Raw genomic sequence first — 24,017 nt, forward strand, 5'->3', positions numbered from 1 at the left:
TCCCCGCTTATCTGTCCGAGGAATGCATTGATTTTTTTAATCTACAACATTTCACTCGGCGCTCCTATTCAGTTAGTTAACTCCAGTGACTCCCTGTAGCTGGAACTAGGCTTTCACGTGAAAGTCTTTATTTTGTTGCTGATTATTTTGGCTTGATAAAAGTACCTAGCCTATTTTAATAAGACTGATTTAGGGTAATTAGAATGTTTAAGGGTAATATATGCACTTTCCTTGAAGATGTTAAAAGTGTCACCAATAATTTACTGCTACTGCATTGACAGAGATTGGTGTAGCGACTGGGCATGGGTGGTCAGGCAATAACAATATTTCTGTTTTTCCACCTTGGTTTAGATTGTAAACATTTTGGTGTAGGGACCCTCTTTTACTAAGTATCAGTACAACACTAATGCAATAGGGCCCAAATCTCATTTGGGGCCTCTAAGAGCTTCTATAATATTTAATGACTACTGTAGATAATGTTTCTTCAAAAACAATAGACAGTGGAAGTTGTTAATTCCCACAAAAAATTGGCCTTTTCTCCCCACCTCTCAGTAAGATTTTATAGTAGAGGCTGTAATGAGTTTATTAAAGCTTGATCCAATTCCCAAGGAAGCCTACAGCAGTCTCTCAAGCAACTTCAATGGGGGCTGGACTGGGCCTTTAAATAAGGTCTACTTATTTTACCAAAATATGTGAAAGAACTTTCCCCTGTAAATCTGACATGGCCCTTAGAATTCTTGTGGCAGAAGATGCCTCAAGTTCTTTCTCTGCTTCCTTCCTATTTTTTAATGATTTAATTCAGTGCATAGTGAGAAAAGCTTCCTAACATTCTCTAAAAATAATTGTTTTCAAGCACAGATAATTTGTTTTAAATGCGCATAGCACAAAAAAGACACCAGAATAATCCTTATAGAGCATCCACTTTACAATACAAGTCTTCAAAAATATGACAACATAGCAGAGATTAGATAATTCCAGTACAAATCCAGCCTCGAGGCTAAATCAAGCCATGATTTGGATGAAATAAATACCTTTTGAAGGTATAAACAACAATTTACATTTAACATTTTAAGATCTTGAAGGAAGACTGTTCAGTCTTCCATTTTTACATGCAATCCCCATTGCTCCTTGAATTGCAGGAGATACGGTTCTTGGTTTTCTGATGGCTCATCAGACGCCTGGCTCTCATAGAGTTTGGACAAAAGCCCCTCTTTAGCAGGCTGATCACACACTTCATGCTCAAATACTTCTTCATGTGTATCACTCTCAAAACTGGACAAAGTAGGTATATAAAGTCTTCCAGTATGAGGATCCCAATCTACTAATATGGTCTGTTCATCCTCCTCTTCTACCTCTGTTGTCCTAGTTTGGTCTTGGAGGCTCTGTGTTATGGTTTTTAACTGGGGACAGTAAGACTGTCCTATTTTTTCAGTACCCAAATCCGTCTGTGGATCATCTAGTAGTTCCTCTGATGCAGCAGCCTCCTCCTTCCAATTGAGTTCTTTTAGTTTCTGCACCGAACACATGTCTGTAACCTGCACATCAAGCTGGGGACAGTATGGCTGTCCCATTTTATTGTCAGTGAAATCCCTCAAAGTGATCTGTGGCTCATCTAGCAGTTCTCTTGGTGCAGACTTCTCTGTCAAACCACATTCTGTTAGGTTTTGCACAGGAAAAAGATCTGCAGGCCTCACATCAAGTTCATACTCTACAACCCCTTCATTCCTTTGACCCAAAGCATAGTGGAATCCATGCTGGCATATACCATATTGCTCCAAGACAGGTAAAATGTTCACATCTTCAGAAGTATCAACCGAGTCTTTCACTTCCAATGCTCTTTTCAGAGGCTTATTATCAACTCTGCTTTCGTCATGAATGGAATTGCAACTGTGGCTGGTCCTGCCTATTAAATTAATGGTTTCCTGGGAAGTCTTGTACTCACCCATCATATTAATAGTGATGCAGTTAACCACTATTTTTTCAGAAGGGATAAAAATCCTTTCATCACGTTTATCCGTGTAGTGCAATACCTGTAATGGAAAGACATTTTGATTTAAAAAAAAAAAAAAAAAAAAAAGAGATACCATCTAACTGCAACTTATTTGGCATCTACTTTTAAAATGTACAATTAGGTCCCATCTGGTCAGGGTTCAGGAGGAGAGGAAGGGAGAAGTGTAAAATGGCCCACTCTCTTTAAGCAGTGACAAGAGGAGCTGTAAGTTCATTGGTAGGATCATTCAGAAAGCTTCTACCTTAAGGCAAAGTTCACAGTGCATTCAGTAATCAGGCTTAACTTCACATTGGAAGTTGTGGGTTCAAACACAGGACTGAGAGTCCAGAGATTTGTGTTCTACTTTCAGTTATGCCACAGAGTGCATTTGTGACCCTGGGGCAAGTTACTTCACCCTCTATGCACTCCATCTCTCCATTTGTAAAATGGGGATATCACTAGTTACCTACTCCTCACAGAAGTTGTGTGTGTCATAACTTGCTCATTAGCATTTGCAAGGTGATCCAAGATCTTCCAATGGAAAATGTTACAGGATTGCAAAGTATTAGTTAAATTACAGCTGTACTTAGGTTTCTTCCAGTTTGAGAGATATTACTGGTGTCTACCAGCAATCCTCATTTAAGTACAAAGAGCCTCTCTCCAATCAGCAGACCCTTTCAAATGCATTAAGTGCAGCCACTGTAAATAAAATATACCCGGGGGAAAAAAAACCCCAAACCAGAAACCATGAAGCTGTCTTTTTTATTGTAAGTGTAGTGCTTTCATGCTCAGTAAAATGAGAGACTAATACCACTAATCTGAGAAAGGTGTAGTGTAGCACGAAAGCTATTTCAGAAAGTTCTCCTAATGCTCTTCAGTTCTGACTTGAAACATCTTGGGTATTCCACCTCCCCATGGCTGGAGACTCCCAACCTGGGGAGGAGGTTTGCAGATGTGGCCAAATGGTGGTTGGGATATGGACTAATTTTCACTTGTTACTTAAGTCATGATTTTAACCCAGATGTCAAAAGCGGGAGGTTGCAGAAGATGTACCTTCATGGGGTCTGGCCACAGCAGCAACCCTGAACTCCCCTGAGTGCAACGGCTGCCCTATGCTAGTGACACTGCCAGGTCCAGTCTCCCCAGATGAAGCTGGCTCCATATAAGATGGAAGGAGTGGCACAGTGGTGGTCCAAAAAATAGCACAATGGTTGCACTGCCCCATGGTTTTTGAAAGTATTGCACCCTCCTGAGGCACAATCACTGCAAGAACTCTTGTAAGATGCTGCACCTACAGCTCTAACCCTGCTATGGGCTGGCTTCTTTCAGATTTAATCCCATCATTCTCTCTACCTTCTTCAAACCCTCCATGCCATCCTCTGTCACAGAGAGTGAATTAACATCACAAATGAGAACCTACAAAAGTAGGTTGGCTTAACTATATGGCTCAGGCCTGTGAAAAATTTCCCACCCTGTGAGATGAGTGTCTATGGATTAAGTTTAGAAGTGTGAGCAACAAGAGTGATGTAGTGGTGGGAGTCTGCTATAGACCACCGGACCAGGGGGATGAGGTGGATGAGGCTTTCTTCCGGCAACTCGCAGAAGCTACTAGATCGCACGCCCTGGTTCTCATGGGTGACTTTAATTTTCCTGATATTTGCTGGGAGAGCAATACAGCGGTGCATAGACAATCCAGGAAGTTTTTGGAAAGCGTAGGGGACAATTTCCTGGTGCAAGTGCTAGACGAGCCAACTGGGGGGGAGCTTTTCTTGACCTGCTGCTCACAAACAGGGAAGAATTAGTGGGGGAAGCAAAAGTGGATGGGAATCTGGGAGGCAGTGACCATGAGTTGGTTGAGTTCAGGATCCTGACACAGGGAAGAAAGGTAAGCAGCAGGATACGGACCCTGGACTTCAGGAAAGCAGACTTCGACTCCCTCAGGGAGCAGATGGGTAGGATCTCCTGGGGGACTAACATGAAGGGAAAAGGAGTCCAGGAGAGCTGGCTGTATTTCAAGGAATCCCTGTTGAGGTTACAGGGACAAACCATCCCGATGAGTCGAAAGAATAGTAAATATGGCAGGCGACCAGCTTGGCTTAATGGTGAAATCCTAGCGGATCTTAAACATAAAAAAGAAGCTTACAAGAAGTGGAAGGTTGGACATATGACCAGGGAAGAATATAAAAATATTGCTCTGGCATGTAGGAAGGAAATCAGGAGGGCCAAATCGCACCTGGAGCTGCAGCTAGCAAGAGATGTCAAGAGTAACAAGAAGGGTTTCTTCAGGTATGTTGGCAACAAGAAGAAAGTCAAGGAAAGTGTGGGCCCCTTACTGAATGAGGGAGGCAACCTAGTGACAGAGGATGTGGAAAAAGCTAATGTGCTCAATGCTTTTTTTGCCTCTGTCTTCACTAACAAGGACAGCTCCCAGACTGCTGCGCTGGGCATCACAACATGGGGAGTAGATGGCCAGCCCTCTGTGGAGAAAGAGGTGGTTAGGGACTATTTAGAAAAGCTGGACGTGCACAAGTCCATGGGGCTGGACGAGTTGCATCAGAGAGTGCTAAAGGAATTGGCGAATGTGATTGCAGAGCCATTGGCCATTATCTTTGAAAACTCGTGGCGAACGGGGGAAGTCCCAGATGACTGGAAAAAGGCTAATGTAGTGCCCATCTTTAAAAAAGGGAAGAAGGAGGATCCTGGGAACTACAGGCCAGTCAGCCTCACCTCAGTCCCCGGAAAAATCATGGAGCAGGTCCTCAAGGAATCAATCCTGAAGCACTTACACGAGAGGAAAGTGATCAGGAACAGTCAGCATGGATTCACCAAGGGTAGGTCATGCCTGACTAATCTAATCGCCTTCTATGATGAGATTACTGATTCTGTGGATAAAGGGAAAGCAGTGGATGTATTGTTTCTTGACTTTAGCAAAGCTTTTGACACAGTCTCCCACAGTATTCTTGTCAGCAAGTTAAAGAAGTATGGGCTGGATGAATGCACTATAAGGTGGGTAGAAAGTTGGCTAGATTGTCGGGCTCAACGGGTAGTGATCAATGGCTCCATGTCTAGTTGGCAGCCGGTGTCAAGTAGAGTGCCCCAGGGGTCGGTCCTGGGGCCGGTTTTGTTCAATATCTTCATAAATGATCTGGAGGATGGTGTGGATTGCACTCTCAGCAAATTTGCGGATGATACTAAACTGGGAGGAGTGGTAGATACGCTGGAGGGCAGGGATAGGATACAGAAGGACCTAGACAAATTGGAGGATTGGGCCAAAAGAAACCTGATGAGGTTCAATAAGGATAAGTGCAGGGTCCTGCACTTAGGACGGAAGAACCCAATGCACAGCTACAGACTAGGGACCGAATGGCTAGGCAGCAGTTCTGCGGAAAAGGACCTAGGGGTTACAGTGGACGAGAAGCTGGATATGAATCAGCAGTGTGCCCTTGTTGCCAAGAAGGCCAATGGCATTTTGGGATGTATAAGTAGGGGCATAGCGAGCAGATCGAGGGACGTGATCGTTCCCCTCTATTTGACATTGGTGAGGCCTCATCTGGAGTACTGTGTCCAGTTTTGGGCCCCACACTACAAGAAGGATGTGGATAAATTGGAGAGAGTCCAGCGAAGGGCAACAAAAATGATTAGGGGACTGGAACACATGACTTATGAGGAGAGGCTGAGGGAACTGGGACTGTTTAGTCTGCAGAAGAGAAGAATGAGGGGGGATTTGATAGCTGCTTTCAACTACCTGAGAGGTGGTTCCAGAGAGGATGGTTCTAGACTATTCTCAGTGGTAGAAGAGGACAGGACAAGGAGTAATGGTTTCAAGTTGCAGTGGGGGAGGTTTAGGTTGGATATTAGGAAAAACTTTTTCACTAGGAGGGTGGTGAAACACTGGAATGCGCTACCTAGGGAGGTGGTAGAATCTCCTTCCTTGGAAGTTTTTAAGGTCAGGCTTGACAAAGCCCTGGCTGGGATGATTTGATTGGGGATTGGTCCTGCTTTGAGCAGGGGGTTGGACTAGATGACCTCCTGAGGTCCCTTCCAACCCTGATATTCTATGATTCTATGTAGTTAAGACAATCTCAGTCCTGTGTAGACACTGCTAGTCGATGGAAGAATTCTGCTGTTGACCTAGTTACCATCTCTCGAAGAGGTGGATTTACTACAGCAATGGAAGAAACCACCTGTCGCTGTAGTACATGTCTACACTACAGTGCTACTGCAGCTGTGCTGCCATGGCATTTCTAGGGTAGACATACTCTGAGTAAGGTATTTTTTTTATGATGGGGCATCAGTGTTTGTGCAACTTGCTGTGCAATATCTAGAAGACAAAGTTACGCTTTTAGGGATTAAAAATGAAACCTCCCACATCCCACCCTATTCTTTTAAAGATATTTTCTTTAAAAAATTGTTAACATAATAAAAAGAAAGAGGAAAAACTTGTAAATGCTTTTACATACATCTTTGGGCTATCTAATTAGTAGTACAGTTGGATGCTAGTAGAATAATATACAAAAACAGACCTAACTGAGACTGTACTGTTTTTAAAATACACTAAAATTGAAAGTTAAGTAATCTGCCCAGTGCAGACATGCTAAATCCTCCAGAAACATAATTAAACAGTGAACTGAGTAATATCTAGTAATAGTCCAAGAGAGCACCACTATTTAATTTGCTCTTGACTTTTTCCATTTTTAATTCTCTCCTCTATTTGGTGAGGAATTAATCCAATTAATAATTTTTGCTAATTGAATCCTCTCCATAGGGCTCCCTGGGTAAATATAGAAATCGTGCCAGCTTACTAATGGCATTTGCCTCAGTGCACCTTAGTCCTTGCTTATAGCAATGACCCTTTCCAAGACTAAGAGAATAGTTCCATTTTGATGTTCAGTAACTTTGGGCATCTTTTTAGCAAAGACTGCCAGGCAGTCATGCCTAACACAGGCACAGCTGTTAATGTAAGAAAAACAGAAGAATTTACAACTATTTACAAAAATTAACAACCAGCACGTGAATACTACGTACAGATGTGGTCCCCTCATTCAAAAAAGATATACTGGCATTAGAAAAGGTTCAGAAAAGGCAACTAAAATGATTAGGGGTTTGGAATGGGTCCCATATGAGGAGAGATTAAAGAGGCTAGGACTTTTCAGCTTGGAAAAGAGGCGACTAAGAGGGGATATGATAGAGGTATATAAAATCATGAGTGGTGTGGAGAAAGTGAATAAGGAAAAGTTATTTACTTGTTCCCATAATAGAAGAACTAGGGGCCACCAAATGAAATGAATGGGTAGCAGGTTTAAAACAAATAAAAGGAAGTTCTTCTTCACTCAGCGCACAGTCAACCTGTGGAACTCCTTGCCTGAGGAGGTTGTAAAGGCTAGGACTATACCAGGGTTTAAAAGAGAACTGGATAAATTTATGGAGGTTAAGACCATTACTGGCTATTAGCCCAGATGAGTAAGGAATGGTGTCCCTAGCCTCTGTTTGTCAGACGGTGGAGATGGATGGCAGGAGAGAGATCACTAGATCATTACCTATTAAGTTCACTCCCTCTGGGGCACCTGGCATTGGCCACTGTCGGTAGACAGGATACTGGGCTGGATGGACCTTTGGTCTGACCCAGTATGGCCATTCTTATGTTCTTATGCTCTTTTCTTGAGATGAGTGGGACTTAAGGCACTGATCCTGCAATATATGGCATGCAGGCAGGCTGTAGCGCCCACATGGAGTCTTAGTGAATTCAATGGGGCTCTGCACAGGTGCAGTGTAAATGGCAGGAATGGGGCCTTAGTGAGTAATGAGGAGCACTTACCAGGTTAGCCGGATGCTTTTGCTTGCTGACATGAATATACCTGTGCACATAATAGCCTGCCATAGAGATAATGACGCCTGTTAAAATGATGGGTAGAATACATCCATATACGATTGTTATAGTCTGCTCTACTGTTGGGTCTGTTAATAAAACAGAAGTTATTGCATTATGGAATTTACTTCTTAATATTATGAGCTGTCACAGGCACCTGTCACACTGCTGTCTGGATGGATGATGTGAGTGTGATGCATTCAGGGATTTTTGGCATCTCTAGGGGATGAAAATGGTGACATTTGATCCGGAGCCCAAATTTTGATAATTCCACTTGTCTTTGCAGGTGGAACTAGTTAACCTGGTGGAACTAGCTCACCCTCACTGTGAGAAAAATGCCTACTGAAAGAGCAGTTTTAATTCTGATTTCTCTCAGATACAGAACCCCTTTTCTTCTGATAAAGCATTGTTTTACCCAAAGACCCCAGCTTCACGTAGCAGAGCTGAACAGTTTCCTGTGTTTCCTGCTGCTACTGGTGTAGGCATATTCCTGTATGCGCTGGATTTGAAGACTGGGTGGGTGGGTAAGGAGGGAGAAAGAGAGAACGTGCACGCACACAAACGTATTCCAGAATCCATTAAACTGCAACAAAGACCATAGGGCTACCGGGGGAAAAGAGAATAGAAGGTGATGAGCTTTATGCCCTGAGGAACAGCCTGTTCACAGATGAAATTATTTCATGTGAGCCCCAGTGAGTAGGACCATGTGTATTTTGCAGCCAGGGAAAAACATTTTGGGAGATTCTTCATCAGCACAATAGATCAAAATCTGGTGGGGGAAGAGAGAAGGGGAAACTTTCCAAAATCAGAATTGCCCCTTTCATTTGGTACCCTAGGCAGTTCTTACCTGCACCTATTCTTAGAATTGTCCCTGTTTTAACAGGACATATAACTGTGATAGTTTCAAACTCTGATCTAAGTTTCATTCTCTGCACATGTTGCAGATTTGTACATACCTTTCAGAGTAGCAATGCAATGTTCTTTGGAAAATCCACTGAGCAAAAGTGGTGTTGTAACATATGTCTGTACACTGACACAGTAAACTGTATTGGATTCCAACCGGGGCACAAGCAGTGTATTGTTTTTAATGGAGAAGACCCACTAGAAAAAAAGAACATGGTAACTTTTATTTAGCACCTACCCTAAAACACAGATGATGGATTTTATTAAAAACAAACAAAAACAACTTGGAAAGAGCACTATTCTAACCATTACCGTGAGCGAGAGCATGAATCCTAAATTATTCCATTTTTCTGAACACTAATGAAAACAGAATTAGTTTTACATTACCTCATCTGAGCATGTTACCTTCTATTTAACGTAATATTCTGTAACATTACTGACCAATTCCCCCTTTACAGAAAGGAGAGAAAATGGAACGCTACTAGCATATACTCAGATGGATAGCATGATAGACCAGAAACATCTCTCTGGTCTTTCTGTAGGGCATCCTAACAAGGTCCAATAAAGTTACATTTAGTTTTCATTTTAGGTAAACTCATTGAGGCCAACCCTTCTTCTACCAGAGTTAATGAGAGTTTTAACTTTGACTTAAATAGGAACAGAATTAAGCCCTCTCACTTCTCTATCGGCTTGGAAAGCCAGACCATTATTGAACAGCACTGGTGGAGTCCCACTGCTTTAAAAAAGCAAACTGACATCAGAAGAAAAAAGGCTGCTAAGAATGTCTCTCCATAGTTCATCTGTGAAATAACTGAAGCTTTTAGGCATTTTAAAGAAACAGCATAATATTAATACGGCGCAGCTGATAGGGTAGTATAAAGAGTGTAGATTGGTAATAGTAGTAATGAATGGTGAATTATGCAGGACAGCTCAAATGAGTATTAATCGAACCTTCACACTACATCCTTTATTCTCTACGTGCCACATGTTACAGGAAGACTGCTTAAGACACGTATTCAAGTTTTACAATACTTTTTTTAAAATTAGAATAAGAGTTTGTTAAACTCTGCTTGTTAAACTAGGTGCCTGATCTTGGAGGCAAATTAAAAATAGCGATTACATTTAAAACAGGGGCAAAGAGATCTAAAAATAACTTTCCTATATATAAAATTGTTATAGCATCATTGGCCAATATTTTGGTACTTTGCAGAGCTTGCAGCTAGATATGTCCCCTTTGAAAGTTGGGCATCTCTCCTCTCCAATGATATAATGCACCTGTTTCTAGCCCTGCAAAACTGTGAGAAATTGGACCTTGCCAGTGACTACATTTGCTTATCCTGCACTTCATGGCATTGTAATTTGGAAGAGGTATGTGTGTGTGTACATGTTGGGGGTGGGGGAGTGGTAGAAATATTTTTATAGCAAGTCATTGTTTTTTCTTTTCTCATGTGCCTGATTGAAGCTGCTCCATGATTTGGAATGTTAGATTGAATCAGGTGAGATGGATTGGTGGGCAGTGTTCAGATGTGGTGGTCAAAGGATGTTGTTTATCACATAAGTTTTACAGCCAGACGTGTGGCATTGTGATGGGGTAAACTAGGCCCAGAGGGAGGCCTCAGGGTTCCGCCACACTCGTCCCAGGAAAAGAACAGTGGAGAGGTCCTCCAAGCAGGCTAGAGTGGCTGCAGGGAAAGCAGCCAATCATGGCTCAGGAGGGCCCTATAAAAAGGAGCTGCAGCGGCAGAGACAAGACAGTTCCCGGCTGGAGTTAGAGGAGTGTAGATGGTGCTCCTGGCTGGTCAAAGGAAACTGCAGGACAACAGACAGCTCAGTGGTAGCATGGACTGGAGGAGCAAGGAAGAGCTGGCTGGCTGCTGGGCCTGAGCTTAGAAGAGTAAGGGTAAGGCACTGGTGAAGGGTGGGGCTGCAGGGAAGTGGCCCAAGGAACTGAAGGCAGTTTTGCTAAGGGGACATGGTAGTGCACAGCTGCTATTCTTAGGGTCCTTGGGCTGGGACCTGGAGTAGTGGGTGGGCCCTGGTCCCCCCCATAGGCCTCTGGGGAAAGGCCTACAACTGGACAGCAGTAAGTCCCCAGAAGGAACTCAACTGTCAGGAGGCGCATCGGGAGAGCTAGGGCCAGAAGAGATTAAGAGGGAAAAGCAATTGTCTCTGAGGAGGAAGCCCTGGGGGTATGGCCCGATACCAGGACTGGGACTGGTTTAAAAAAATGCAGGTGCACCTAGCCAGAAAGGGGTGCTAGTGAGAGGTGGGTGCCATGCCTTTACAGGCATGTACAAAATTATATTTAAATAAATGTGTTAGCATATAAGCCTGAGATAGAATTTTGGGTTTGACTTTTTGATATTCTTATATCTTATACTACTGTTTGTGAAGAACAAAGACACCATGTGTTGCATTTCCCACAACCAGATGGGACTTTTAGTACAATGAGAAGAAATAAGGGATAGAGCAGTTAAAGTGTTATGGTGGGAGTGTAATACATGAGCATACACTGGAAGGCTGCCTGGCTCTTCTCTCAAGGCAAGGTCAAGCAACCAGTTGGGAGGGGCAAGGGGGGCTTGGGGAGAGAAGGTATAAAATACTAAAAGACCAAAGAAATGCCTGTCCCTGACTGAAGCACAACCTCACTCCTTACCCCTCCCACGGGGTACGAAAGGGGTGGGACTGTGGGCGAGCCTTGCAGGTATATTTGGGCCTCCGGAGGAGGAGGAGGTGGGAATGGGGAACTGGAACATAAGCAAGACTCTGTGGCATCAGAGCTGGGAAGGGGGACATGGGGCAAATGCTCTGCGGCGTCACAGCTGAGAACGGACCATTGGGAAACAGACTCTGCTGATGTGTCGAGCTATGGATATGTTTGCTTGGAACTAACCCCATAAACATTGCATTGCCTGCACTTCGGACTTCCGCTTTCTGTCTGTGTGACAAGAACCACGAGAGAGGATGAACAAAAAGCCCTGTAACAAAATGAAGTAAACCGGCTGTGCTATTACTTACAGTGCAAGTTCCATAAACATGTGAAAAGATTTAACATGTACTCTTCTACGGCCTTTTCAAGCTTACCTTTTTCTTTGTTTTTTTGTTGAGTACAGACACATTATATTGCAGGCCAGAGTAGACTTGATACAAAGATATAGATTCCTCTTTAGGGGTTCTTTTCCATTTCTCAGGAGCAGTCAAAACTATTGATATAGATTTTTCAGTGGAAGACACAGTAACTGCTGGTGGATCAATTTTAGCTGGAAAGATACGTTTATACACTTACATAAAGCAATTTCAGACAGCAAAGGTACATTTGATATGACTACTATGATATTAAAATTTTCCAAACAGTGGATGATAAGTTTCATTATAGATTTTTGGGACTTAATATAAAAGGAATTACTCTAAGTTACAGTTATCTGGATAAGCAACTAAGCCTTAATATCAACAATGTGGATACTACCGGATGGGGAGTTTGGGTTAGGAATCCTTGTGCCTAGCAGACTAAAAAGCCTTGAAATTTACATGACTTGACTTATATCGATGTGCATAAGATTTCAGCTTACTAAAATGAGCTAGATAACTGGGAATTTCTGGAGAGCACGCAGATTGGCTGTTTGGCACAGATGAGAAACATGGCACTACACGTTATTATTCTGGCTGCTGCCTGGTTAGTAGGAGCTATAATGGAAAAGTATTATTATGGATGCAGAACATTTTTGCTTCTTAATAGGTGTTCTCCAAACCATACATGCACTGCTGCAAGCTTTTCAAGTAGAGTGAAATATTACCATACCTTCAAACACCGGCCACCTATTATTCAGCACACAGATATATTTCCAAACATACTCAATATGCAATTGGCATAGAAACTCAAATTCTTATCAGATACACTCCAACTAGTTCTGGCAATAGCAAAAACAATTTTGACATGCTATGAAATTTCCTTCGTTTGCGCTCGACGGCGAGCACGCAATGTTAATAAATGTTTCACAATATAATCACAGCTATGAACCCCTAACTTTGTCTTTCCTTACTATCAGTGAGAGGATTGAACCGTGCACTTTCTGTCCATCTGGAACAGTTGCCATTGAAAAAGGCTTTTACACTTGCATAGTATTGGTCCTCGTGGTTATACGTTTCATTGGAGAGGTCACACCATGTTCTACTGATGTTCTTGCATTCTGACTTTTTAATCCATTTACCTATGCCGTATCTGCGTGAGAGAGAAAAGAGAGAGCTGAACAAGAACCATGGCCAGAAACATAGTAGTCACCTGGTAAACTGCACACATGAAGAACAGAACTCGGAACCTTCTGCTCCCAAACCTCAGGCAGCTACCACTTGTATGGAGATTTTCCAGTAGCTGGTTGTAATTACTAAGGTTTTACATCTTCTTAATAAATCAGTGCAATATAATTGCTTACCCGGCATCCAACAGAGAGCAGTAGTGAACATACACACTAGCTTACGAACTATACTCCAGAGATGTAATTAAGGGTATGTCATTGCTCCCCTGACATAATCCCTATTTTAAGGGGTTATCATTTGGATGCAAAACACAGAAAAGAGATCTGTTTACAGGACTACAAAGTTCTGCTCCTTGGGTCCTGTTTGTCAGTCTGGTTGGGCCATTTTGTTCCCGAAACCCGGCTTAGCCAACCACTTGAGGATCTCACTACACTGAGGGAATCCTGAAGCTACAAAGGCCCAGACTCAAAAAGGTACTTAGATGTCTAAATGCCAGATTTAGATGCCAAAGTCTGTTTTAGGCTAAGATTCACAAAACTCCCATCAAACACTGTAGGTGCCTAAACTGACTCAGTGCCTCAATTTTCAGGGTAAAAGTTCCCTGGGTACCTAAGTTTTTGCCTTTAAGCACACACACTGTCACATTCCTCTAGGCATCTAGACGCCCATTTGAGAGGCTGCCTACCGGATTGGGTCCTATTCAAAAATCTGGCTGCTGGAGGGGCTTATGGTGCCTGCCTTGCAACTTTTAGCCTAGTGGTTAGTACACCCAGCTGGGATGTGGGAGACCCAGGTAAGGTTCAATTCCCCGCCTCAGGCAGAGGGGGAGAAAGGATTTGAATTTGGGTCTCCTATCTCTCTAACCACTGAGCTCTGGCATATTCTGATAGGGATCTCTGTAAGTCTCTCCTGTTGAAGCTCTTCCTCTTTGGAATCGTATTTAAAGAGCCATTGGGCCGGAGAGAGAGAGAGAGACAGAGAGAATGACTGTAGTCTGGTGAGCATCACAACACCTAAATACCGAAGGGTGTGTCTACACTACAAAATTAGGTCAAATTTATAGAAGTCGGTTTTTAGAAATTGTTTTTATATAGTCGATTGTGTGTCCCCACACAAAATGCTCTAAGTGCATTAACTCTGTGGAGTGCTTCCACAGTACCGAGGCTAGCGTCGACTTCCGGAGTGTTGCACTGTGGGTAGCTGCAGTCTCCGCTGCCCACTGGAATTCTGGGTTGAGATCCCAATGCCTGATGGGGCAAAAAACATTATTGCGGGTGGTTCTGGGTACGTCATCAGGCCCTCCCTCCCTCTGTGAAAGCAACGGCAGACAATCGTTTCATGCCTTTTTTCCTGAGTTACCTGTGCAGACGCCATACTATGGCAAGCATGGAGCCCGCTCAGCTCACTGTCACCGTATGTCTCCTGGGTCCTGGCAGACGCGGTACTGCATTGCTACACAGCAGCAGCAACCCATTGCCTTGTGGCAGCAGACGGTGCAATAGGCCTGAAACCCATCCTCACTGTGTCCAAGGTGCTCCTGGCCGCCTCGGTAAGGTCAGCCAGGAGTGCCTGGGCAGACATGGGCGCAGGGACTAAATTAGGAGTGATTCGACCAGATCATTCTCTTTAGTCCTGCAGGCAATCCTATTGTACCATCTTATGGTGAGCAGGCAGGAGATGAGGATGGCTAGCAGTCCTACTGCACTGTCTGCTGCCAGCCAAAGATGTAAAAGATAAATGGAGTGGATCAAAACAAGAAATACACCAGATTTGTTTTGTATTCATTTGCTCCTCCCTCCCTCCATGAAATCAATGGCCGATAATCATTTCGGTGAGATCTGTTAGGGGCACCTTGAAAACTTTAATGGTGATTCAGTCCTGCCTGAAATAGCAGAGGGAGGGATAGCTTAGTGTGTTGAGCATTGGCCTGCTAAACCCAGGGTTTGGAGTTCAATCCTTGAGGGGGCCATTCTGTGTGACAGTTGTTTTTATTTCTCCTTGATGTAAAGCCACCCCCTTTGCTGATTTTAATTCCCTGTAAGCCATGTCGTCAGTCGCCCCTCCCTCCGTCAGAGCAACGGCAGACAATCGTTCCTTGCCTTTTTTCCGTGCAGATGCCATACCACGGCAAGCATGGAGCCCGCTCAGATCACTTTGGCAATTAGGAGTACAGTAAACACCACACACATTATCCAAAAGTATATGCAGCACCAGAACCTGGCAAAGCGAAACCGGGCGAGTAGGCGACGTCAGCGCGGTGACAAGAGTGATGAGGACATGGACACAGACTTCTCTAAGTGCGGGCCCTGGCAATGCGGACATCATGGTGCTAATGGGGCAGGTTCATGCTGTGGAACGCTGATTCTGGGCCTGGGAAACAAGCAGACTGGTGGGACCGCATAGTGCTGCGGGTCTGGGACGATTCCGAGTGGCTGTGAAACTTTCGCATGCGTAAGGGCACTTTCATGGAACTTTGTGACTTGCTTTCCCCTGCCCTGAGGCGCAAGAATACCAAGATGAGAGCAGCCCTCACAGTTGAGAAGCGAGTGGCAATAGCTCTGTGGAAGCTTGCAATGCCAGACAGCTACCAGTCAGTCGGGAATCAATTTGGAGTGGGCAAATCTACTGTGGAGGCTGCTGTGATGCAAGTAGCCAACGCAATCAAAGATCTGTTGGTATCAAGGGTAGTGACCCTGGGAAATGTGCAGGGTCATAGTGGACGGCTTTGCTGCAGTGGGATTCCCTAACTGTGGTGGGGCCACTGACTCGGTTAGACCTCAGCGAAACCAATATTCCCACTGTTATTACTGCTTGCTGTGCGCTCCACAATATCTGTGAGAGTAAGGGGGAGATGTTTATGGCGGGGTGGGAGGTTGAGGCAAATCGCCGGCTGCTAGTTACACGCAGCCGGACACCAGGGCGGTTAGAAGAGCACAGGAGGGCGCGGTGCGCATCAGAGAAGCTTTGAAAACCAGTTTCATGACTGGCCAGGCTACAGTGTGAAAGTTCTGTTTGCTTCTCCTTCATGAAACCCCCCGCCCCTTGGTTCACTCTACTTCCCTGTAAGCTAACCACCCTCCCCTCCTCCCTTCGATCATTGCTTGCAGAGGCAATAAAGTCATTGTTGCTTCACATTCATGCATTCTTTATTCATTCATCACACAAATAGGGGGATAAATGCCAAGGTAGACCAGGAGGGGTGGTGGAGGAGGGAAGCACCGGGAGGGGTGGTGGAGGAAGGAAGGACAAGGCCACACAGCACTTTAAAAGTTTAAAACTTTAAAACTTATTGAATGCCAGCCTTCTGTTGCTTGGGCAATCCTCTGGCGTCTGGGTGAGGAGGCTATGGAACTTGGGGAGGAGGGCGGTTGGTTACGTGGGCTGTTGCGGCTGTCTGTGCTCCTGCTGCCTTTCCTGCAGCTCAACCATATGCTGGAGCATATTGGTTTGATCCTCCAGCAGCCTCAGCATTGAATCCTGCCTCCTCTCATCACGCTGCTGCCACCTTTCAGCTTCAGCCCTCTCTTCAGCCCGCCACCTCTCCTCCCGGTCATTTTGTGCTTTCCTGCACTCTGACATTGTCTGCCTCCACGCATTCCTCTGTGCTTGGTCAGTGTGGGAGGACAGCATGAGCTCAGAGAACATTTCATCGCGAATGCGTTTTTTTCGCATTCTAATCTTCGCTAGTCTCTGGGAAGGAGAAGATCCTGTGATCCTTGAAACACATGCAGCTGGTGGAGGGAAAAAAAAGGGACAGTGGTATTTAAAAAGTCACATTTTATAGAACAATGGGTACATTCTTTCACTGTAAACTTTGCTATTAACATTACATACATAGCACATGTGCTTTCGTTCCAAGGTCGCATTTTGCCTCCCCCAACTACGTGGCTAGTCCCTCCTTCCTCCCCGTGGCTAACAGCGGGGAACATTTCTGTTTAGCCACAGGCAAACAGCCCAGCAGGAACGGGCACCTCTGCATGTCCCCTTAAGAAAAGCACCGTATTTCAATCAGATGACCACGAATGATATCACTCTCCTGAGGATAACACAGAGAGATAAAGAACGGATGTTGTTTGAATGCCAGCAAACATACACTGCAATGCTTTGTTCTACAATGATTCCCGAGTACGTGCTACTGGCCTGGAGTGGTAAAGTGTCCTACCATGGTGGATGGCATAAGGCTGCCCCCCCAGAAACCTTTTGCAAAGGCTTTGGGAGTACATCCAGGAGAGCCGCAAATGCCAGGGCAAATTAATCATTAAACATGCTTGTTTTTAAACCATGCACAGTATTTTAAAAAGGTACACTCACCAGAGGTCCCTTCTCCACCTGGCGGGTCTGGGAGGGAGCCTTGGGTGGGTTTGGGGGGTACTGACTCCAGGTCCAGGGTGAGAAACAGTTCCTGGCTGTCGGGAAAACCGGTTTCTCTGCTTGCTTGCTGTGAGCTATCTTCCTTGTCTCCAAAACCTGCTTCCGTGTTGCCTCCATCTTCACTGAAGGAGTCAAATAACACGGCTGGGGTAGTGGTGGCTGAATCACCTAAAATGGCATGCAGCTCATCATAGAAGTGGCATGTTTGGGGCTCTGACCCAGAGCAGCCATTTGCCTCTCTGGTTTTCTGGTAGGCTTGCCTCAGCTCCTTAAGTTTCACGTGGCATGCTTCGGATCCCTGTTATGGCCTCTGTCCTTCATGCCCTGGGAGATTTTGACAAATGTTTTGGCATTTCGAAAACTGGAACGGAGTTCTGATAGCACGGATTCCTCTCCCCATACAGCGATCAGATCCTGTACCTCCCGTTCTGTCCTTGCTGGAGCTCTTTTGAGATTCTGGGATTCCATCATGGTCACCTCTGCTGATGAGATCTGCACGGTCACCTCTGCTGATGAGCTCTGCACTCACCTGCAGCTTGCCATGCTGGCCAAACAGGAAATTGAAATTCAAAAGTTCACAGGCCTTTTCCTGTCTACCTGGCCAGTGCATCTGAGTTGAGAGTGCTGTCCAGATCGGTCACAATGGAGCACTCTGGGGTAGCTCCCGGAGGCCAATACCGTCTAATTGCGTCCACAGTACCCCAAATTCGATCCGGCAAGGCTGATTTCAGTGCTAATCCCCTTGTCAGGGGTGGAGTCAGGAAATCGATTTTAAGAGCCCTTTAAGTTGAAAAAAAGGGCTTCGTCGTGTGGATGGGTGCACGGTTAAATCGATTTAACGCTGCTAAATTCGACCTCAACTCCTAGTGTAGACCAGGGCTTAGTGACTCTAGGACAAGGAGCCTATGCTATCCCTCCTGCTAGCACAGAAAGTCAGGCCAAGGGAAAAGGGGCATGGCGTGGATTCTCCTGTGCCTGGTTGCCAGAACAACTCCTGGAGGCCTTTAGCAAAAGGCTTAAGTACAGCAACTTGCAGGTGGTCTGAATTTGGCTTCATGTTATGACAAAGTTATTACAGTAAGGAACAGGTAAAGTCACCTAGTAGCAGGGGCTAAGACAGAAGTACTGTGACCATCATCAATACTATTCAAGGGCCAAATTCTTCCACCATCATTCACATTGAATAGCATCTTAATACACAAGTGGTAACCGTGCTTCTTAATGTGGGTAAGGGTAACCAGAGTGTGGCCCTAAGCAACATTCTTATTCATTCTGGGTCAGATATAATCCTTCACAGATAAAACCCTGATTCTGATCTCACATATATTGATTTTACACCAGCATAATTCCATTAATTTCAATAGAGTTACCTTTAATTTCCAAGTGTATAGATCAAATTTGGACCCTTAGAAAATTTCGAAGAACAGGCACATCCTACCTTCCATCAACTATCACATCCTATGCCCAAGTGTTAAGAATTTACACAGTTCTTCTATGATTTGGAGCCAGCCTCTCTATGGCACAATCTCCCTTCATCTCTTCGTCTCATATCTCCGCAATGCCCCCATAAGCTCTTATTTTATATCCTTCACATATTCCATCCTCACACTTCCTTTAACTGCATCTAAACTAAGTAATAACAAAAAAAGTTTCAACCATTTATTTTTATTTACATCTCCAAGCCCTGATTCATTCTCAAAATTAGTTTTCCATCCCTGCCTTTGCATAAAGGTGCCTTTAATTAAACTACTAGAATGGGGAAAGAGACAATGAGCAAACTTACATCAAATACTTCACCTTATAGAGTACTCCCTCTCCTAGTTCTTCTGATGGTGACCAGTGCAGGATATTCTTCAGGTTTTTAGATTCAAAATGGACATTTCTAGGACTGGGCAAAGAACAGGACAGATCTGCTGGAAAATAAAATTAAAAAGGAACAATATACACTAAGAATCCCAAAAGACATTTGCTTCAAAGCAAATTTATTTATTTTTTAAAGAAACCCTAAAATGTGCAACACTTCTTTTTTCTTGCCAAAAAGCAGAGCTGTATTGGTCATGAAACCTGGATTATTTTCTGACATTGTCTCATAGGAATTGCCCTACTGGATCACACAAGAGGTCCACCTAGTCCAGTATCCTGTCTCTGATAGTGGACAGCACCAGACATTCAAAGGAAAGTGTAAGAACCACACAGTATGCACATGTGGGATAACCTGCCTCTCCTATTAGGTCTCACTCTAATCTTTAATAGTTAAAAGATGGCTTAAACCCTGAAGCAATTATTTCAACCTATTTGCCAGGAAGGCTTACTGTTCTGTAATCCTCTGGAGCCATTTTAAACCCCCTGGATCCTTTTTAAAAATATGGGTTACAACTCATTCTGGCTCATTGAAAAATTCAGGTTAGAGAGGCTTTTTTTAATCTGCAGTCAGCTATTTCCCAAAATATTGTGTGTGTGTGTGTGTTTAAGAGCTCTGTGTAACCCCAAAGCTCGTCTCTCTCATCAACAGAGGCTGGTCCAATAAAATATATTATCTCACCCACCTTCTCTCTCTAATTGTTTGCTTTTGTGAATCAAAACTATTCTGCGTGAAGCCTGTGTGGAGAGTTCCTATGCAATAGCAGCCTTTCTTGGTTAAAAACATTGTGTTGAGTGATGCTGCTGCATACCCTTATTATAATACTGCTGTAGACTACGATCTCTTATTATTATTACTGAGACAGGCGTGATCCAGAATAGTAGGCTTCTACTGTACAGTTGCTGTGATAGTAATAATTTTGTTATGTTACTGTTTAAAATGGGATATTACCTTTAACATTACTCACTGACACTTTGTCTACACTGGAACTTCAGTAGCAAAGCTTCAGGTGTTTTACCGCCCCCCCTCAGCCGAATGACAAAAGTTTTGCCTACGAAAAAGTTTTGCTCTCCTGCCGACAAACAGCAGCTACACAGCCGTGTCGCTAAAAGCTGCGTAGTGTAGACACAGCCTGAGGTTACAGTCAAGATTCTGATCTTACTTACACAGGTGTATATCTGTATACCTCCACTGACGTCACTGTCTGTATTCACCCAGACATAAATGAGATCAGAATCCAACCCTATGTTAGCTACAGGAGTGTTACTCAGCTAAATTACTACTCATTGAGCCAGTTCTTGAAATAAAGGATTAAACATGGAATTTAGTTTTGGTCTAATATGGGCCTCAGTTCAGCAAAGTACTTAAGTAAGTGCCTAACTTATGTCATATTTCCATGTCAATGGGAAAGCTCAAATGCTTACATTCCTTGCTGAATTGGGGCCTTAATAAGGCTATCATAACCAGGGGCCAAACCGTGCACCCTTTACTTACAACTCAATCCCATGTGCCTCCTGCCAGGAGTATTGTTTGACATCACTGGAAGCTGAGGGCACTCAGCAACACTTAGGATCAGGCCTGAAATTTCTGAAGTTGAACAATAGCACAACTGTTTGCATTATCTCTTGTCATAAGTATGAGGCTATGAGAACATAAGAGGAAATTAAAAAAGGGAATCTGTGGCCACTCTGGACTTTTCAAGGCCCCCTAAACTCATCCTCTAGCAATATAGTTGTAGTTCTTCTTTAGCTGAACAAAGAACCAGAGGAATGAGGAAGTAAAACATTATAATGTAACGAACAACAGGAACCTAACAGAAGGGTTAGTCCTTGTGGTGAAACCCGACCTTGTTACTGCCTTAAATGGCCTTAAAGAATTATTTGAAGTTTATTTCAGTATCATTTAAGTATTTATTCACCGGATGTGTAACTCTGAAACCATTAATTACACTTGTGACACTGGTCTATAAATCAAATCAATCACCACTGCTCCCTTAACAGACATCTCTCACCTTAGGATATCCTAAGGCCAAACTGTAAAAATGAAAAAGAAGGAAATATTCTCAGATTGATTTTTAGAAAGTATTATATTGTTGCAATTCTGCTGGGGCAGAGTTAAGGTTACTGTTTTTATTTGAAAGAGACTTTCTGGTTTAGGGTGGAAATATAATCTTAACTCTGAATTTTCCATTCTTCAAAATATATATAAACATTTTTGAAAGGTAATATACAGTCAAAACACTGGTATGTACCTATGTGCTTAACTTCAGCTTATAAATACCCTCCACAAATCTCTTGATTAATGTTCCCCTTTTTGGCCTGAGCAGTAAGCCAATATTTGGGGCCTTGCAAGATTGTCGCAGTTAGGTAGAGAAATTAATGATATGAGTTACGTATTTCTTTGGTGCAATCCCGTATATTTACAAAGAATGTACACAAAAGCCAAGTACCCTTAATGCGGTACAGACAAACCAACAGCAGGCAGTTTCCTTGCTCTCTCTTTCCAAGTCTGCCTTCCTAGTGATTTCTGTGCCCAAGAAGCAGTGCCTCTCTGCTCCCTCTCAGGGCCACATTAGGGTTGCCAGGTGCCCAGATTTTCACCAGAAAGTCTAGTCGAAAAGGGGACCTGGCAGCATCTGGTTAGATGTACTGACTGGACACCTAAAGTCTGGTTACTGAGGGTGGGAGGTGCCGAGTCACCGACCTGCACCAGCCCATGCTCAGCTGGAGCTGCCTCCTACCTGCATCTCGTGGGCAGGCAGGCGGGCTCTGCATCAGGCAGCAGCTCTGGAGCAGAGGGAGCCTGGCAGGGCGGGGAGAGAGAGGTGGAGAGGATCCAGCTATGGGGAAGGGGGAGAGCAGCAAGTGACAGGGGGAAGGGAGGGAGGGAGGGAGGGAGTGAGCTGGTGCGAGGCCTTGACGGAAGAGGTAGAGCACGGACGGGGTCTCAGGGTAAGAGGCAGGGCAGGAACAGGGCTTCAAGGGGAAGATACAGGGCAGGGCGTGGTTGTCATCAATTAGAAAGCTGCCAACCCTATATTACACTCCTGACTGCTTAGCTTGCTTTCTGCTGGCTTCTTGCCTTTTTGTCTCTCACACACATCTTACAGATACATGAGCTACAGGATTATTAGGCAACCACTCCCATAGAAACTCCTCTTAATCTTCTAGGGTTACCTTTTGCTCAGACCTTGCCAGGTGGCCCACTGCCTTGTGTGGTTGCTTCTAATCTTTCCAGTGATCTCACAACATAAAGAGGCAATTAATTGCTCCTTCCATTTAGCCTGAAAGAAAGGTGCTTAGGATACCCACTTGTATTAAGCAGCTCTGTGATTTTATAGATTAAAGACCTGCTTGATGGTTGCCATTAACACCTTCCAGCATAATAAGGACAATCAGGGATGACCTGGTTTGGACAAAATAATCATCAGGTAGATTTCCGAAGATACTTAGGTGCCTTACTCTCATTGAAAATCTACCTCTCAGTCGCAGGTCTCAGTGGTAGCCGTGTTAGTCTGTAATAGCAAAAAAACTGAGGAGTCCTTGTGGCACCTTAGAGACTACCAAATTTATCTGGGCATAAGCTTTTGTGGGCTAGAACCCACTTCATCAGAAGTAGAAGATACAGGAGCATGTATAAATACATGAAAGGATGGGGGTTGCTTTACCAAGTGTTAGGTCAGTCTAATGAGATAAATCAATTAACAGCAGGATACCAAGGGAGGAGAAATAGCTTTTGAAGTGGTAAGAGAGTGGCCCATTACAGGCAGTTGACAAAAAGGTGTGAGTAACAGTAGGGAGAAATTAGTATCGGGGAAATTAAATTTAGGTTTTGTAATGACCCAACCACTCCCAGTCTTTATTCAGGCCTAATCTGATGGTATCTAGTTTGCAAATTAATTCCAGTTCTGCAGCTTCATGTTGGAGTCTGTTTTTGAAGTTTTTTTTGTTGAAGAATTGCCACTTTGAGATCTGTTATTGAGTGACCAGAGAGACTGAAGTGTTCTCCTACTGGTTTTTGAATGTTATGATTCCTGATGTCAGATTTGTGTCCATTTATTCTTTTGCGTAGAGACTGTCCGGTTTGGCCAATGTACATGGCAGAGGGGCATTGCTGCTCTGTGACTGTGCTCTCAGTCACAATTGGCCCTGACCCTCTTATTGAAAATGCCCATTTCCACCCTCCACCTTCCCTCCATTGTCTGTCTGGTGCTCAAACACCAAAGTCCCCAGTTCTCTCTATCTTTGAAGCTCATAGTGGAGCCCATCAGGCATGATAACATCATAGGCCAGGTCTACACTATAAATGTACATGGGTAGAACTACATCGCTCAAAGGTGTGAAAAATCTACACCCCTTCAGCAACGCAGTTCTACTGACCCAGCCTTTGGTGTAGACAGCCCTATGTCTATGGGAGGGCTTCTCACCTCAACATAGCTACTGCCTCCCATGGAGACAGATGAACTATGCCAACAGGAGAAGCTTTCCCTTTAGCAGAGTAGCGTCTTCACTGAAATGTTACAGTGGCGCTGCAGTGTTTTAAGTGTAGACCTGCCCCTAGCCGTGCTGTGCTACTGTGTCTTTCACATTTCCCAGCACTCTGATGCATTTTTGTTGCATTCGAAGCTCCACAGCACACAAGATTCCAACAATTAAATGCTACTTGCCCTAGGTCACCTTGTCAGAGGCACAAAATGCACTCTGGCATGGGTGGCGCGTCCAATAGGCTGAGGAAGGCTGTGCCTCCCCAAGCAGCCCTGTGTGGTCCTGCCC

The 24,017-nt window shown here is 44.2% G+C and overlaps 1 protein-coding gene across 6 annotated transcripts in view; it reads right to left on the minus strand.

Annotated features, from left to right (window-relative positions):
• Positions 1 to 907: 907 nt before the first annotated feature.
• IL20RA (interleukin 20 receptor subunit alpha) overlaps positions 908 to 24,017 on the minus strand; it is a 41,164-nt gene continuing 18,054 nt past the window's right edge. The window contains exons 1-7 of one of the 6 annotated variants that reach the window (XM_043543007.1): positions 20,740 to 20,767; positions 19,168 to 19,294; positions 12,800 to 12,978; positions 11,844 to 12,019; positions 8,813 to 8,957; positions 7,806 to 7,945; positions 908 to 2,030 (exon numbers count right to left, since the gene is read on the minus strand). In XM_043543007.1, coding sequence (XP_043398942.1) covers positions 1,092 to 2,030; positions 7,806 to 7,945; positions 8,813 to 8,957; positions 11,844 to 12,019; positions 12,800 to 12,978; positions 19,168 to 19,294; positions 20,740 to 20,752 — 1,719 coding nt within the window. In that variant the 5' untranslated portion in view covers positions 20,753 to 20,767 and the 3' untranslated portion in view covers positions 908 to 1,091. Of the gene's footprint in view, positions 2,031 to 7,805; positions 7,946 to 8,812; positions 8,958 to 11,843; positions 12,020 to 12,799; positions 12,979 to 19,167; positions 19,298 to 20,739; positions 20,768 to 24,017 lie in introns of those variants that run through there. The other 5 variants (XM_043543006.1, XM_037894860.2, XM_037894861.2 and 2 more) reach the window with 5 other exon arrangements.

The sequence above is a fragment of the Chelonia mydas genome, chromosome 3, assembly GCF_015237465.2.
Source record: "Chelonia mydas isolate rCheMyd1 chromosome 3, rCheMyd1.pri.v2, whole genome shotgun sequence".
Lineage (NCBI taxonomy): Eukaryota > Metazoa > Chordata > Testudines > Cheloniidae > Chelonia > Chelonia mydas.